Source organism: Gekko japonicus, unplaced genomic scaffold (assembly GCF_001447785.1).
Source record: "Gekko japonicus isolate JY-2015 unplaced genomic scaffold, Gekko_japonicus_V1.1 scaffold782, whole genome shotgun sequence".
In the NCBI taxonomy this organism is placed as follows: Eukaryota; Metazoa; Chordata; class Lepidosauria; order Squamata; family Gekkonidae; genus Gekko; species Gekko japonicus.
Window position 1 is genome coordinate 31,415 of NW_015161973.1, and position 18,102 is coordinate 49,516.

At 41.2% G+C, this 18,102-nt stretch overlaps 1 protein-coding gene across 1 annotated transcript in view; it reads right to left on the bottom strand.

The window, feature by feature from the left end:
* LOC107126175 (DNA repair protein REV1-like) overlaps positions 1–18,042 on the bottom strand; it is a gene marked incomplete at its 3' end in the record, with an annotated part of 45,021 nt that extends 26,979 nt beyond the window's left edge. Inside the window, exons 1-3 of the mRNA XM_015429702.1 lie at positions 17,951–18,042; positions 791–854; positions 134–266 (exon numbers count right to left, since the gene is read on the bottom strand). Coding sequence (XP_015285188.1) covers positions 134–266; positions 791–847 — 190 coding nt within the window. The remainder of the gene's footprint in view (positions 1–133; positions 267–790; positions 855–17,950) is intronic.
* Between the last annotated feature and the right edge of the window lie 60 nt (positions 18,043–18,102).

An 18,102-nucleotide genomic window follows, 5' to 3' on the forward strand; every position in this document is an offset into this window, starting at 1 on the left:
TGTCTTTTGCAACATGCTTTCAGTTCAATGGATGAGCAAGATGCTTCCAAGCGTCTAGCCATCTGCGACAATCTGTGACAATGAATTGTGTACACATCAGAACACACTATATATGTATGTATGTGAACATCACCTGTAAAGCCATTGACATAGATGGCTACCTCACTGAAGATACTGGATGAAGTTCCATCTTTTTGATGTTGAATAGCTGCCTCTGAACAGAACTGATCTTCCAGTTTTTGTACCTTGGCAGACATATATCCTCCCTTGGATTTAAATATAATACATTTTTAGATGTAAAACAATTAGTCAATACTCTTTGACTATTCTGTGTATAATAACAGCTGACAAGGCCAAATGCATTACAATTAAATTTTTAATTAAAATTACAAGGCAATACTAAGCAGAGTTACTCCCATTTAACCTCAATTTGCTTATAAGGGTGTAACTCCACTCAGATTTGCACTGTTAATAGATTTAGTTTGCCAATCCACTTGTACACATCTTTTAAACTGAATAATCACATGAGCATTTTGTAAGTAATGGATGTCCAATCTAAGCTACTTCTGAAAAAACATACATACACACAAGATAAACAGCAATTTTCCAAGCCAAAGGCAACACAGCACAGCCTTCACTGTATAGATAACATACAGGTGAAAATAAAGCAAGTATGTTAAAGAAGTTATTTGTTAGATCCACTCATCAATTCAAGAAAAAAGCAGTTAAATCTTCAAAGAATTACATTTATGAATACCTTCTGTCAAAAGATTTTTCATATTTAACATACCCATGTCCCCCAGCCATCTCTCTCACTGGCTCGTTTTCTCCATCCACCTTGCTTCATACTGAGGCTTTTAAACAGGAAGGAATAAAAAACAAGGGTTTATTTTCAGAATTGCTATTGTTATATCTGAAATCCTACCTCCTAATGCCTAATCATTCTCTCTCTTCAACTTCTCAGCAGGAAAAAAAAAAGAGAAGGTGTGAATTGAGTGCAGCGCGAATGTCTTTACATAGTAATACAACTGATGTACCCACTATCTTTGCACAATGTACTAACTCAAACACAAGTAAAATATTTTTAGAAAACTTGAGCCTAATTTTATCTGTTTCACTGTATGATTTAAATATATTCAGGACCTTAGAAGTTACTCACTAATATATTGGCAATGTCTTGCCAAAGTCTCTCACTTAGCTGTGCTGCACCAAAACAGTGGCAAACATACTGGCGTTTATGGGATGAAGGAGACAAGCAGTGGCAAGAAGGCAAGAAAGGTGTCCTCTGTACCAGCAACATTGTTTTGTCCAACATCCTACCCCCACTGCTGTCTCATCTGCTATAGGTTCCAGGGGGCATGAATCTCTACTTGAAGTAGCAGAAGTACATATAAGTTGACAGACAAGCACATTCTATATCATTGTTTCCCAATGCACTGCCCAAGAGCACCATGGTTCCTCCGGTACTACCTGTTGTTCCAACCCTGAGATCACCGACCAGCTATGTGGTGGTTAGAGGAGAGAGGCAGGGTGTGTGGCTGTGCAGTGTAGGGAGTGTTCCACTACCTGCCTGGCTTTACTCCACCCCCACTGTGGAGAAAGGTAAGGTATAAATGAGGTAAATAAATAATACAGCTAAAGATGGGGGACAGGAAGATAAATGCGTGGAAGAGACAGATGGAGGTTGTGAAAGGTTGTCAGGCAGAGCCAAAGAGGAAATAGTTTGGGGAGGGGGACAGATGGGAAAGTGAGGTACCCCCTGTAAGCCCTTGCAGGTTCTCCACTGTGCAACTGAGCTAGTTTTCCCAGAAAGGGGACCCACCAGGACTTGTGAGGGGCATCTCATTTATCCCTCCCCCACTATTTCTTCTTTCCCTTCCCAGAAAGTTTCCAAAGCCTCCTTTTCCTGCTTCTTTCTCTCCTACTAGTCAGCCTATCTTTGACCACCACCCCCATCTTCAGCTTTTCCTCCTTCCTTCCCCCAGCAGCCTTTACCTGGGAAAACTATGGACATGGTAGAGAACCTGCAAGGGCTTGAGAACCCAAAGCAGTTTACATAATTCTCTACCCTTCCATTTTATCCTCATATCACCCCTGTCAGTTAGGTTAGGCTGATAAGGTGTAAGTGACCTAAGGTCACCCAGTGAACGTCCAACGTAGAGCTGTGGTTCAAACCTCGGTCTTCTAGAACCTAGTCTGAAATTCTAACGACTATACCACACTGGCTTTCATGGGGCAGGTGCTGTCAAACAGCAGCAAGAAGCCAGGCCTGCGTGAGTCATGCAATGATGGTGATAGTAAGTTCTAGTGGCTGCTGCCTGACCCTATTGACTCCTTTCTCAAAGGCCAAAACAGCACTAGAAAAGGCACTGTCCCCCCTCCCCCATTTTTTACTGACAGTAACCAAGGCTTCACACCTCACAATACTGTTGTAGTAGGCTACAACAGTTGATACTCTGAGTGAAGGGCAGGGTATAACTCCAATCTTTTCTTCTTCTTCTTTTTCTTCTAGCAACCCCCACAATGGCCTACACTTAGGGCATTCTTTTTTTAAAGCTACACACACTGCTTCTATTACGGAGAGGAGGTGCAGGTTAAGACCCAATGTTTGTTTGTTTTTAGATTTCAGATTTTTCTGCAAACCTCAGGCTTTTTCAAATTTGTAGAAAGAACTGTCTTGTCCATACAAGTTCTGTTCCAGCTGAAGATTCCAAGGTGTCTTCAAGGGCAGCCCTGTGTAGAGCGTATTACAACAGTCTATCCTCAAAATTACTATGGCATGGATTCAGGGTAGGAATCCAACGTCCGTGCTAAATGCAGCTGAAAGACTTGCTTCTCCAGCAACAATAATCAAGTATAAATCACAAACTCTTAACCACAGCAGTACTGGTCAGCTGAACCACATCAAATACTGGATGCATAGTATCTCCCAAGATCTCAGCTTTGCCAACAAGCATCAACTCCATTTAGTCAGGATTTAGTTTTCAACTTCTGCACCTTCAGCCACTTAAATGTGGCAACCTGACACTCATTTAGGAGAGCTACTGCAAAATCAGGTGATCTGTACCCTAGACCTGAAAACTGAACCTTGTGGAATTCCAGAAGACCAATTCCACTGACATCTCATATCCAACAGCATCTCTCTGTATAAAGTCATCAATAACCTATCTAAGCCATTCCAAAGTACATCCCTTGTTACCTACTTCTACCACCAATCACCTCAACAGGGTTGATTGGAACACCATATCAAAGACTGCCAGTAAATCCAGTAAGAACAAAAAAAGAAATATAACCCTTGTCTATATTCAAAGAGATCACTGCCTCTGTCTCATATCCAGGCTCAACAGGATCAAGGACAGAGTGACATTCAGGAGTTGCTCAGTGAATAGGTTAAGGAATGCAAAGTGGAAGAACATGCAGACAGAAGAACTATTACAAGCTGTAATGAACATTCAGTCACTGGAACTGTAGCTGCAACTCAATATATATCACATCCCGTGTCCTCACAGACCATGAGACAGCCATTCAAAACATGCCTCACTTAATGAAGACCACAAACGAAGGCAACAGCAACTAGTGGAAAGCCAGCTGGTGCTCTCTGGGGTTGGTACATTTCTGCCTTAGCAGGGCTCCTGTGCCTTTCAAACATGCATATTAAATTGATCTAACAACTACCGATCTACCCAGCATGGATATACAGTGATGAAGAAAGCTATAATTGTTGTTACATTGTTCATAAGAAAGCTCTTGTAGGGCACTATAGGAACAAAAAAGTTGTCTACCTTATTCCTTTTTGATTCTGTCAAGCCACATTCCATCATTAATGCTGTTCAATGGAAGATATGACAATTTTAGTCATCTATCAGTTAGTGACATATTTTCTTTGGACCCAGGAGCCAGCCTCAAAATTAAGGAGCCCAAATTTTCTCTGTCATAATAAATATGTTGCCTCTAATTTATAAATGGGGTTGCCAACTTGGCCTGAAGAAAGATGCCCAGTCACTTTTAGAGATGGAAAATCTCCAGAAATTTTGAAGAACTTGGCAACCCATAAATCATTTTGAAGAACTTGGCAACCCATAAATCCAGCAGGTCAAGCCCTACTCTAAAAGGTTAGAACGTTAGTCACTTGTGAAGAGCAGGGCATTTACTGCAGCTGGCCCAAGGCTGTGGAAGGCCTTCTTTTTTTTTTGCGCTATGTTTATTATTTCTGTTTGTTTTTAACATATCAAGAAATATAATAACTAAGGTGCAGAGTTGCTTCTTTCTCATCTTCTTTCATAAGGGGTTCAAAATGTTTTTTGTGCATGTGAGGATGTTCTTCTGAAGAGGCAGAGTACAGGGGGAAAAAACTTTTGAAAGTTTTCTCACACTGAACACACATTCTTCCCCAGTTCAGCTCCACCTCCATCTTTTCTCCTCTCTCCTTCTCATCTTGTCTTAAATTTTAGACTGTTCCCTTTGGGGCAAGTACTTGCCTTCTTGTGCTGTGTCAAGCATAGGCACATTGGTTTGTGTAATAAAAACCCACGATTTGACACACTGAATGTAAACTAACTGAGCTTAAACTAATGAGTTCCAGTGGCATAGCTGTGTTAACTTTGTGTCAACAAAAACAAGAACCCTACAGAATCTAAAAGACATGTATTACAGCATAAGCTTTGGCAGATTCAATCCTCTTTTGTTTAAGCTAATGTTGTAAGGCAGACCAACTGCTACCACTTACCTGCTACAGAACTAGAACAGAAGAGAAGAAAAATACCCAAGAATTATTGTCTTTTCAGCTCAAGCACGGAATCCTGGGCAGGTGGTGGGGGGGTGAACAGATTTCAAAGAAAATCTGGATAATAGTCCTGTGTATATAGCTAGTACACTAAGCCTAAATACAGAACTACTCACAAACTATTATTTGTGCTTGGAAGACTTGTTGCTTCCTCTCCAGACCAGGTCCCCCCCCCCCCGCCTTAGGGGAACTGCCTATCTTTGCCCACCCACCAAACACAGCTACCTGTCTCCCTACAAAGGCAAAGGAGAGCCAGTAACTGGCCCTGTCCATATGAGGCATTTTGAGCCGGGAGGGGGACGGAACGGAGCAACCGGGCGCGATCCCACGGCAACATCTGGGAATCGTTGCCTGGCCGTCCCTGATCCGTCCCTACCGGTGAAAACGCGCAGTAAAAAAGAACCACCTACCTAGGTGGTTGTATCCTTTGGAGCGCTGCAAGCCGGGCCGTGGGATCGACCGGCACGTCTTTGCGCTGGTGCATCTCGCCCCCCTGCCGTACTGCGCATGCTCGAGCATGCGCAGTTCGGCAGCCTCCCCCTCCCATACGATTCTTCCTCCCCGGCATCTGATCGTGCAGGGGAGCGATGCGCCGCGGCTCCGGGGATCTGTGGGATCCCGCTGCGGCGTTCCAACTTTGGTGCGGCTCACATTAGCCGCAGATCAGCCCTCCTTTTCCCTGCCGTGTGGCAGGGACCGTTATTAAGCTATTTGCAGCAGAACTCCTGTCCTTGCAACAAATTAGTTCTGTACTAGTTTTGCACTGCATTCCTTTTAAGGGCTGATTCCCCTTTCCCTTCTCCCTTTAAACTCTGTAACCATTTAATGGTGGTGGTGGGGCTCTAGATTGCAATGGTAACCCAGTGCCCGAAATTGCAAAGGTATACATTAGAAGATTGTCAGCTTCAGCTGCTATCAACCTCCCCAGCTGTAGCCACAGTAAGGGAACAAACAAGTGAAAGGCAGCAGAATTTCCACAACCATACCTCATCAGATCAGAGTCTGCATCTTACCCACAATCTTGTCACTGGAGCACCAGCAAGTGAGATATCATCCACTTTAATGAATGAGGTTTTCTTCTTTCACATGCTATACCACATTCCAGTGGGGTAATCAAAACCACTTCTAACACTCCCTGAACCCTGATTTCTTCTCCTTGATTTGGAAGATTTCCTACATCATGGAATCTCTCTTCACCACACCTCTATCCATCTAATCAAAATCCATCTAATTGTCTGAGTTCATTTTTATTCCTTGGCAAACTCATCATCTGAAGCCACAATTTCCTTTCAAATTGTGCTCACTTCAGTACCAGAATGTGTTGCATTCCGCTCTGTTGTATGCCCTAGGCTTCAGCTCCCTCAATTTATTCAGTTCTACCTTGCATGGCAGATAAGAACATAAGAAGAGCCCTGCTGGATCAGACTAATAGTCTATCTAGTCCAGCATCCTGTCTCACACAGTGGCCAACCAGTTCCTCTGAACAGCCAACAAGAGGGCATAGAAGCCAAGGCCTTCCCCTGATGTTGCTTCCTGGCTCTGGAACTCAGAGGCTCAGTGCCTCTTAATGTGGAGGTTCCTCTCAGTCACCCTGGCTAGTAGTCATTGACAGACTTATCCTCCATAAATCTATCTAATCCCCATGCAAGCCCGATCTCGTCAGTATTTGGAAGCTAAGCAGAGCCAACTCTGGCAAGTACTTGGATGGGAGACTTCCAAGGAATACCAGGGCTGAGACGCAGAGACAGGCCATAGCAAGCCACCTCTCTGAAATGTCCCGACCCCACTAGGATTCACCAGAAATCAACCAGGACTTCCAAGTACACACACAAAGTACTCACCCCCCAAAATAATAAATCTATCTAATCCCCTTTTCAAGCTGTTTATTCCTGTGGCCATCACTACGTCGTCTGGCAGTGAATTACACATTTTAATAACTCTGTGTAAAGTAGTATTTATTTCCTTTTGTCCATCCTGAATTACTGCTCCTCAGCTTCACTGGATGCCCTCGAGTTCTAGTATTTTGGGAGATGGAAAAAAAGTTCTCTTTGTCAACTCTCTCCATCCCATGAATCTATATATCTAATAGCCAAGTTGCCCCCTCCGTGTGGATATCTAAATCCGCACATCGGGGGCACCTGAGGGGCAGGGAGATTTTCCTGCACACTTGGAGTAGTCTCCAGGTTTGCATAAAAATATTGCCCACCTCTGTACTTTTCCCAGATCTGCAATGTCCTTTCTGAGATATGTTGACTAGAAGTGTACCAGAAGTGTACACAGTATTCCAAATGAGGCCACACCATAGATCTATACAGGGCATTACATTACAATATCAGATGTTTTATTCTCAATCTATGTCAGTTATGCTGCCATGGGGGTTGGGATGTTCTTTCAGTGTCTGTGTAAATTGCTTTCGCATTCCTTTCTCTCTGCTCTGCGCTGAAATGCTAATCTTCAAAGCCGTACAGGTGGTAATGTGTGTTGTCTGCCTTCAAGGCCGACCGTGGGAGCCGCACAATTCCCAGCTTCGCCTAGTAATGCTTGCCGGCTCTAGCCTGCGCACGGGAGGGTGCCTAATTGGCCAGCGCAGTGGGGTGTGTGTGTGCATACGAATGCCCTATATCTCATTAGGTTCAAGAGGCAACTGCTATTCTTAACAGTGACTATGTTAATGCATCTATGGCTCTTCAATAAAAGTATAACCTTTCTAAAGAAGTGTGTACTCCGTTGTTGGCTGTGGGTTCTGACAATCCCTTTCCTAATAATCCCTAACACCGAGTTTGTCCTTTTCACTGCTGCAGCACATTGGGTTGACACTTTCACTGAGCTATCTATTATGACCCAGAGAACTTTCCCCCTCTCAGACGCAGCAAGTTCAGACCCCATTACCCTATACTTGAAATTGGGATTTTTTTTTGTCCCAGTGCATATCACGTTATACTTATACAACACTGAACTTCATTTGCCACACTCACCCAGTTTGAGGAGGTCATCTTGGAACTCTTCATAGTCATCCTTGGGCTTCACCATTCTGAATAATTCTGTGTCATCTGCAAATTTGGCCACTACACTACTTATTCCTAATTCCAGATTACTTATGAATAAATTAAATAGTACTGGCCACAATAATGATTCTTGTGGGACCCCACTGCTTACTTCCCTCTACCTTTTTCTTAGGTTCTTGCTCTGAACCTGGGTACGCATTCCTTTTGGAAATTACAAAATTTGTTTATGCAATTCTGTTATCTGTTTGGATTATTAGCTCCTTAGACACTTGGTGAACATTGTAATATTCAGTACTACTGGTATTTTGTGTACTTGATAATATTCTGACTGCCTAAGGGTTCTTTATCTTCTGCTCAATGAACTCCCTGTTTTCAATAAAGCTACATCTCAGTTTTCTTTCCAGTCTTGCTTAGGAGCCCCATCACTTTGTCATATATTCCTAAATTAGAATGTGGTTGCTTTAGTCCAGATTTGAACATACTTTTATCTAGCCAAATATTGAAACCTAAGAAGGCAGCTTTGGAACAGGAGTGGGAGATGGACAAATAAAGGTTTTTTCCCCTATGCTATTTTAGTGTGAAACCAGGTAGCAGATTAGGATTTGGGACCACTTGTATCAACATTCAAATGACCAGACTAATCATGACAGTAGAATGCGGAGATATATAACCTAATTTGATGCACTACTCTATCATCTAAGGTACTGGTGTCCTGGCTGTGATTTATATAATGCTTATAAAAGTCATGATAGATTACTGACCAAGTCTATAGTTAAAGTATGCATTTTCATTTAGGAAGCATAAAATAATAATTGAAACTGTTTATTTCAGTTAATGATTTAAATTGTCTTTTTTCTGATAATTTAAAATAATCTACCCTGCCACATCTTTTAAAACTTTTAAAAAGAATTTTCCAAATTACTTCACCAAATCATCTCTGTAACTAGTAATAAATAAGAAAAGCTTCTATTTCTCAAGTTTTTTTTAAAGTATTATAAAGGTGTCACTTTCTCAATGTCTGCTAAGTACTGAAACAGAAAGAAAATTTAGTAATCAGAATCACCTTTAAAGAACTAACAGAATTCTGAAGGCTTCTAATCAATTTATGTAATTGCTGCTTGCATTTCAGGATTCAGCCATCAACCAAGCAATCAACTACCAATGACTGTCTTATTTCCTTTATCACTTCTCTAGAAATCAAACTTTTTCTGTTACCATTGGAAAATTGGTCAATTATTATTTCCTCCAGGGGACTCTAACAAAAAAAAATCAGTCGTGTCGCAACCTGCCTGATATTAATCCCCTATGAAGTCAAGTAATCTGAGCAACATAAACATGTAGTCAAGTACTTAGTAATGATGTTCTTAGTAATTCTAAAGCAGAAGATTTACTACAGATATTAGCTAATAAAGTGATCCATCTCATGACTGTCATTTTTCATATAATGTACTCTACAATAACCAAAATAAACTACCCCATTCTCTCTCAATCATAGCAATTTTTAATTTGGTAATCAAGTGTTTCTATTATTATTCGAAGTATGCATAATTTTATTTTAATCCCTGTATTTATACAACTCTGAGGTAAATCAGACTAAAGGACGTGAAAATAGATTCCTCTCACTGTATCCCAGCATACTATATTACCTTTGTCCAATATTGTTATTATTCTTATTCCATTTGACACTTCCCTTTAGTTTCCCACAGAAGTCCTGTAGAAACTAAGCAAACACACACACCCTTTGGCTTTTGAAAGCATTCACATTTGGTCACCCAAACACATGTTGTCCCATGCTTATAGACTGTTCACAAAGCATTTGGTATGATGGATGGAGCTAACAGCTGCCCTGGCAATACTGTTAAGGGCACATTAATCCACTTGGTCCTCTTTTTGTTCATGGCTGTGCTGCTAAATGCCTGAATGCAATAAGAGAATATAAGAGCTCATATTTCATCCCAAGCCCTGCTACCCTCAATTATATTACACGTCAATCAACAGCACTCTCATCCACAACTGATAAGATCAATTTCTCCATTTCCTTTGATTTTCATATTCAATCTGCCACTAGTTACACACTTTTGTATACTACATAGCAAAAACCCTCTTTGTCCCATCTGCAAAACCTTAAAATGACACATCTGGTCATCTCCCACCTGGATTACTGCAACCTTTTTTCAGTGGATGGTTCCTTACCACTCCTTAGTCCCCTCACCCAGAACTGTGAACCTAAACTAATCACCTCTCTTGTTCACTCGGAGTACCTGATGCCTTTCTTTACATGCCTGCACTAGATTGCCATTTCTCTTGTGCCCACAATACATAATGCTTGTCTTTACTTTAAAGTCCTCCACAGTCCCACCTCTGCCTACCCTACTTTTCCATGATTGCTGCTTCACATTCTCCATGTGTACTGTTCTCAGCTCTCCCCCAAGACTTCTGCTCTCTTAGATTATTCTACCCATTCTACTGAACCTCTCCTCCAAAATTACTATATGCTGTCACCTCATTCTTTCAGATTCCTTGTCAAAGCACACCTTTCAAAGAAGACTTCTGCTCAATCTCTTGTTCCATGGCCCAAACAAAATAAAGCGTAAGTATTTATAACTTTATTAGCTCACATGCATTCTTTGATACTATGGCCAAACCTCCTCTTCTCCCTCTTTATTGTCTACTTTTTTTGCTTACATTACTTTGTAAAGCATAATGTAAACTGACAGCACTCTAAAAATGCTAATATATTATCATGGAAACAAGAGAAAATACAGTCTATAGACACAATGTATTTAGAAGCAATAATAAACATTCTTGCTATTCTACACTTGGATACAAAGGAAGTATTAAGTCTGGATCAATTTTTTAGAGCCTGCCTTGTGACTTGATATAAGCCTCATCATATACAGCTGAAATATAATCTGACCTATGAGCAGAGTATTTTTTTCCCCATAAATCCAATGCCTTGCTATTAAGGGAATTTACCAGTGACTTTTCACTGAAAACAAAAACTGAATTATTAATTACTATGAGTTTCATAATGTTGCACATTAAAGACTTTGACATTCTTCTCCTGTGGACATGCTTTAACAGATTCAGAAAATACCTTTTTTATGATAGTATAATACTAAAGGACTGGATACTACTGAATAATGAGCACACATCTAAGAATGCCGTTTGCACCACAATTCTTGACATGCCTTACAATTAAATACTTATACAACACATTAGTGAAAGGTAGTTTGAAAAATTAAACGTCTTCCTAAAACATAAATCCCATGAGCTATTTGGGGATGTTTCAAATATTTCATTGAAGATGTGACTACCCGTTACGGAAAACAATAGTTAACGAGAGAACACACTGGGTTTAGATGATGTTCTATACCGAATACCGGTACCAGACATCATTTTTGAAACCACCTACTAGCTCATCTTTCTGAACTTGGGAAATAGCATATGAACAAAAACCTTCCTTTGTTGAAATATCCATCATTTCTACAAAAAGAAAGCTCTTTTCTTAAGGTGTACATAAAGGAATGTTCTTATAAAAAGGCTACAGCTTCTCTGTTCCCAAACTATTTCATAAGATCAGGACCCATTTGTCTCCTGAAAACAGCAGCAACTTTCCATTATAGTGGGTTGTTCAGTCTGTGCATCCAATTACATGCTTAAAATTAGAATGAAGCATGTACAATGAGTATTATCATTGTTCAAAAAATTGAATTTTTAAACAGTATGGAATTTTTAAATTTAAATTTAAAAGCCCTAGCATAGATTTGACAATGAACACTGAAGGCTCTCACAGATGCTTAAGAACATAAGAGAAGCCAATGTTGGATCAGGCCAATGACCCATCCAGTCCAACACTCTGTCACACAGTGGCCAAAAATACCAGGTGCCATGAGGAGGTCCACCAGTAGAGCCAAGACTCTAGATGCCCTCCTACTGTTGCCCCCCCCCCCAAGCACCAAGAATACAGAGCATCACTTGTCCCAGACTGAGAGTTCCTATCTATACCTTGTGGCTAATAGCCACTGATGGAACTCTGCTCCATATGTTTATCCAATTCCCTCTTGAAGCCATCCATGCTTGTAGCCGCCGCCACCTCCTGTGGGAATGAATTCCATGTAAAGAAGTACTTCCTTTTATCCATTCTAACCTGACCGCTTAGCAATTTCACTGAGTACCCATTAGTTCTTGTACTGTGAGAAAGGGAGAAAAGTACTTCTTTGTTTACCTGCTCTATCCCATGTATAAACTTGTAAACCTCTATCATGTCACCCCCTCAGTTGTCGTTCCTCCAAGCTAAAGAGCCCAAAGCATTTTAACCTTTCTTCATAGGGAAAGCATTCCAACCCTTTTATCATTCTAGTTGCCCTTTTCTGCACTTTTTCTAGTGCTATAATATCCTTTTTGAGGTGTGGTGACCAGAATTGTACACAGTATTTCAAATGAGGTTGCACCATCAATTTATACAGGGGCACTATGATACTGGCTGATTTGTTTTCAATTCCCTTCCTAATAATCCCCAACATAGCATTGACCTTTTTTACTGCAGACGCACACTGTCTCGACATTTTCAGTGAGTTATCTACTATGACTCCAAGATCTCTTAGTCAGTCTCCGCCAGTTTGGACCCCATCAACGTGTATTTATAGTTAGAATTTTTGGCCCCAATTTGCATCACTTTGCACTTGGCCACACTGAATCCCATTTGCCTCACTGACGCCCACTTGCCCATCCTCAACAGATCTCTTTGGAGTGTCTCACAGTCTTCCCTGGTTCTCACCACCCTGAACAATTTAGTGTCATCCGCAAATTTAGCCACTTCACTACTTACTCCCAACTCCAAATCATTAATGAACAAGTTAAAAAGCATCGGACCCAGTACTGAGCCCTGCAGTACCGCACTGCTCACCACCCTCCACTGTGAAAATTGCACATTTATACACTCTCTGTTTCCTATTAATTAGCCAGTTTCTGATCCACAAGAGGACTTGTCCTTTTATCCCATGACTACTGAGCTTACTTAGGAGCCTTTGATAAGGAACATTATCAAAAGCTTTCTGGAAATCAAGGTAAACAACATCTATTGGGCCCCTCTCGTCCACATGTCTGTTCACCCCCTCAAAGAACACTAACAGGTTAGCGAGACAAGATCTTCCCTTACAGAACTCATGCTGAGTCTTCCTCAATAGGTTTTGTTCATCAATGTGCCTACTAATTCTCTGCCTACTAATTCTCTCCTTAATAACAGTTTCTACCAACTTACCGGCATTGATGTCAGACTGACTGACCTGTAATTTCTTAGATCTCCTCTGGAACCCTTTTTAAAGATGGGGGTGACATTAGCTACCTTCCAGTCTTCAGGAATGGAGGCAGATTTTAATGAAAGATTACATATTTTTGTCAGGAGATCCACAAGTTCACATCTGAGTTCTTTCAGAACTCTTGGATGTATGCCATTTGGGCTTGATGATTTATCAGTTTTTAAGTTGTCTATCAGTCGTAGGACCTCCTCTCTCATCACCTCAATCTGACTCAGGTCTTCTTGTCAAGCACCATTGGTTTCGAACTCTGACTCACAAGGTTATCGTATAACTGTGTACATTACCCCACATAAGAGTCAGAATAACCCCGACTTTTCCCCAAGTTTCAGTACAGATTGTATCAGTGCATGAGTAGAACTGGAAACCACAACACATGAAGAAGTTCCCCCCAGACAATATGTATGACTCCCACCCTGACCAAAAGGATTTTTTTGGCTTTAACTTTTTCTGTGGCAAACAAAGAACTCTGCATTCCCAATAGGTACAGTAATGCCGTCTTTTGAAGAGACTTGGCCCACATCTGCCTCCAGTACTGTTTTCACAATCAGAAATTCTCTCCCCATAAGAGCCATGAGGCATAAAATCTTATTCTTCTCTTAAATACAAAAGCCAAATCTCATTCTAGTCAATAATTCCAAATTGCAAAAACGTCAAACAAAAATATTTAGATAAGTCATGGTTTCTTGAGGCTTAAATAGATTCTATACCTGATGTCATTAGAACAGACTCCTGTCAGTCTAACAGTACATCTAGTGCAGATTTATTGTCATCAGCAGTTAAATGCAACATTCCTGCAACTCCATGTCTGAGCTTCAAAATATCACCTAGTTCTGGCAACTTAATTACTGGTGAGTTAACTGATTTATTCTGAAACCATTACATTGGTTAACAAGAACAGTTCCAGTCTCTGTGTTTGAATTCCTGGAGTCAAAGAATCAACACAAGAAGAGTTCAGCTAGCTTCTAAGCAATATTCTCTTTAAATAATGCCAGCTTTTAACTTCTTGTCTGATAGAGTACCACAATGTTGCTTGGCCCCTCAGTGTTAGTGCAACATTTAGAGCGGCTTTCCATTTTCCAGAAGAATAAAGTAGTTTATTCCTATATTGGCTATACTTTGATGTAGTAGCCAAATTAGTGACATATCAAAGTGTTTGTCAGGCTATTATTATTAAAGAATAATAAATACACATATATTTAAATTATTATGCACATATATTTATACTTGAATTATTATACACTTTTAACAGTACTACTTTATATAGCACATTTTGACATAAGGTAAATATGGACACTTCTTACAAGTTAAGAGCTATCAATCCCCTAATGCAGCTGGGTTGAGGACACTGAGGCAAGGAGGTGCTGACCTAAGGCATACAACAAGGTTCAAAACAAGGGATTTTTTTTTATTTGTAGCTCAACGGCTCAAAAGACTATGTTACACCATGCTTATGCAGGCTTCCTCTGGCATTTCACTCTTTCCTACTGCAAAAGCCTACTCATCTTCCTTTTCTACTATAATTATTTTATTATTCTTGCACAGTGTATGATACCGTGTAGACATAATGCTTACCCATGGCTTAGCATCATTTGTTGCCTTAACCCTGGTTCATATCCAGTGGTAGCTGATGCCTCCCCATAAGTGCAGGTGTTACAAGTCCAAGCATCCTGCTAAGCCACTTCAACCAGCAGAGCCTGGCAGGTCCAAGCCCTGTGGGCCAAGAGACAGAAACACTCTATATATCAAAAGGTGTACAACTATTGCAGTATCCCATGGCATCAGACAATACTATCCACAAATGACAATAGACCCCAGAGATTAATACAACCCAAGTACAATTGTGCCATAATCAGAAAATAACCTACATGGCAAGCAGATGCCTCAAGAAAGTGAGCAAAGCCACAAACTGCAGACATAACATGCATTATATGAGCAATGAAGAAGGCATTCTAGAAAACATTTATGTCTTTTAGAACAGGGTAACATAACAGCAAAGCCTGACAGATGACAACATAGAAGTTTCTCTCTCATGCATAACAAGACTCATACAACCAACACACATCTCCCTTTCTGAATATCTAATGCTGGAAACAACAGAGGAAGAATACTACCTGAAGTTGTGCTTTTAGCTTCCCAGAGGCGTTTATCTGGCTACCATTGCAAACAGAGTGCAGAATGAGATGATAACAGGTGACTTGCAAAAGACAACAAACTGGATAAAAGACAGAGCAGCCCAAACACACACACCAGCCCTTTATCATCACATCTGAGACACACTGTAACTTATAACATCCATTTTACAGATAGCTATTCAGTTAGTTTCTGACACAGATCTCACCCTAAACCAATTACCTTCAACTTATTATGCCAAATTAATTTTCTATGCAGTGCAATTCCCTTTAAAAATAATTCTCCCTTTAAAAATAAACACACATATATTGTCTTATCCATATCAAGGACAGAGAAAGTCTCCCCCCATCTCCCGCCAGTATTAATGCCACTTCTACAATTAATAGCTCACCAGAAGAGAAAGAACAAAAAGCAAACTAAAAATGTCCATGCATAACCAACTCACAAAACAGGTAGAGTGTGCTTATGTGCTTGTACCTTTGTTACTTAGATTACAAATAGCATCTTGAGAAAGAAAAAAAACTATAGTAAAAAACAGTGGACACAAATTTGTGCTATGTGTTTCACCCTTAAGATGGTTATTTAGCAACTATGAGCTACCACTATTAAAATCCCAAATGTCTATAGCTTGCAAAGTTCTGACCCCAAAGGGTATATAAGAGAAACAGCAATTAGTGTACCTTCTACTCTTGCAAAGAAAGAGACCGGAAAGAGGAAAAAACACTCTTAACTTTTGTTTCGTGCTGATAGAATATTTAATCACAGTTAGTGCAAATTATAAGAAGAAATAAATACTTTTTAGATAAGTCACTACAAGGTTTGGGTCTTTCCATGCACATTTATGAAAGCCACTGAAAATGCTATTCACCCAAAGCTAAGCAGTAAGGCCTAGGCCAACCAAATGCTATGTTAGAGCTAAACATGTGGTTCAAGTAAAGTCTATAGCCCTAAAAGTGAACTCTGTGCTAAAGAACCCACTGAAAACCTATAACTTTCCCCCCTTTAAAAACACTGAAGAGACCTAATCCAAAGTAAAGGAAATTCAATGATCATCAGTCTCCTTTCCGGCACATCTCATATTTTACAGGAATATACCTTTATAATTGCTTCTGTTTTCCATAAACTTGTATTCTTCACATTAGCTTAATTTTTTTCCTAGCTCAAGAAATGCTATGCATACAGGTGTACTTGCAAGTTCACCTCCCCTGAATAAAACAGGTTTGCTTCTGGGTAAATATGATGGAGCTATAAAGGCTTTGATCCAAAGTATGCATACTAAAAATATTCAATGGGATTTCCAAGTAATTGTGTTCAGGAATAAGCCTGATCAGAAAGAATTGTGTTCAGGAATAAGCCTAATCAGAAAGAAAAGCCATCCCCAAAAACACCATACATGGAAGTCCTACTTGTTGCCACATGAATGGGCATGTCACAACAGACAAAAATAGTTAAGAATCCTGAATTATTCTCAAATAAAAGAAAGGCTTGCATTAAGAGACTTTCCTAGTAATCACCTCCAGCACATCAGTGTTTGCTGTGTGCTAACCAGGTAAGAGATGTAACCCAGTATTATAGGAATAAAAGAAAAGGCCAATGGATAAGAAATTGACACCACAAAGGAGTCAAGATGGTAAATTAGGTGCCTTGCAGAGATTTTACAGGGAACCTTGTCTAGCTACAACCTCTTATCAGCTACTAGTGATTAAGTGAATAGAGAAATGTACCTAGACCTCCTCTCACTGACGACCTTTTTGTTCTATATATCTGGGGCTGCATAATTAGCACAAGCGATCTTTGGTTTCCTTCTATAGCTACAAAACCGAAATGGGACAACAGCTTTTAAATAAAGTTAGAAAGACTAACTTGTGCTTGAAAATGTAAGGATAATTTCGATAAAACCCCAAAAGAATAATTTGTCCACTCAATTACTTAATACAATTTCAAGATGGGGGGGGGGAGGTATAGGCAGCCTTACTTGCATCAAAGGTACCACGACAGTGACCTTTTCAATGGTGTCCTTTATTTTACAACAGGTTGAACTAACGTAACTTCAGAAGAAAATGAGGGGGGTGGGGAAGAAGACTCAGAAAACAGTCACACTTCCCTGACCGTCGTTTGTTTTTTTTTTTAAAACCCAACCAAGGAGCCCCACTTCCTTTAGCGCTGGAAGCAATATAACCGAACTGTCCACCAACACTCAGAGTCTGTATAGTTTACAGGCGAGCATGAGATGACGCTGCAGACAGCTGCAGTGATGGAAAGCTGCACAGACCGCCATGGTTTCCTGAACGTGTTGTGGATGCCGAGGATTGTCCGGAACGAAGGACAGCAGCAGCAGCAAAACCCAGCCCGGCACCCTTTCAGGAGGCCGTTTCCGTGCGGGGCCGGAGGAGGCACGCTGCAGGAGCGCCGGCCTCCACCTCTCCGTACTCGGGGCGGGGGTGGTGGTGGCGGTTGCGAGTGTGTTGTGTCTGAAGCGGAGGCCCCCATGTGACACCCTCTCTCACACACATCCACGGAAACCCACGCCGAAGGGCCGCCTGACAGTCAAGCCGCCTTCAGTTACATAACGCCGCAGCAGCGCCCCGGGTGCCGGGCGGGAGAGCAAGCCTCGGGCCCGGCACTGTTGCGGGGCCTCTCCCGGGCTCGGGCTTGAGTTGCTTCGCTCGCCCCGAGGAAACAGTCACGGGAAGCCACCACCGCGCTCTCACCTTTTCGTCACGTCCCGGGCGTCACCGCCGTCTGCCCTGGCGGGCCGTGTGGAGGCAGCTTCACATCGCGTCCCCTCACGCAGCACCCGTCGCGGCTGCCGCTGCCGCTGCCACCGCCGCGCTCACTTCAGCAAATGCCGTGCCTCTCTTCA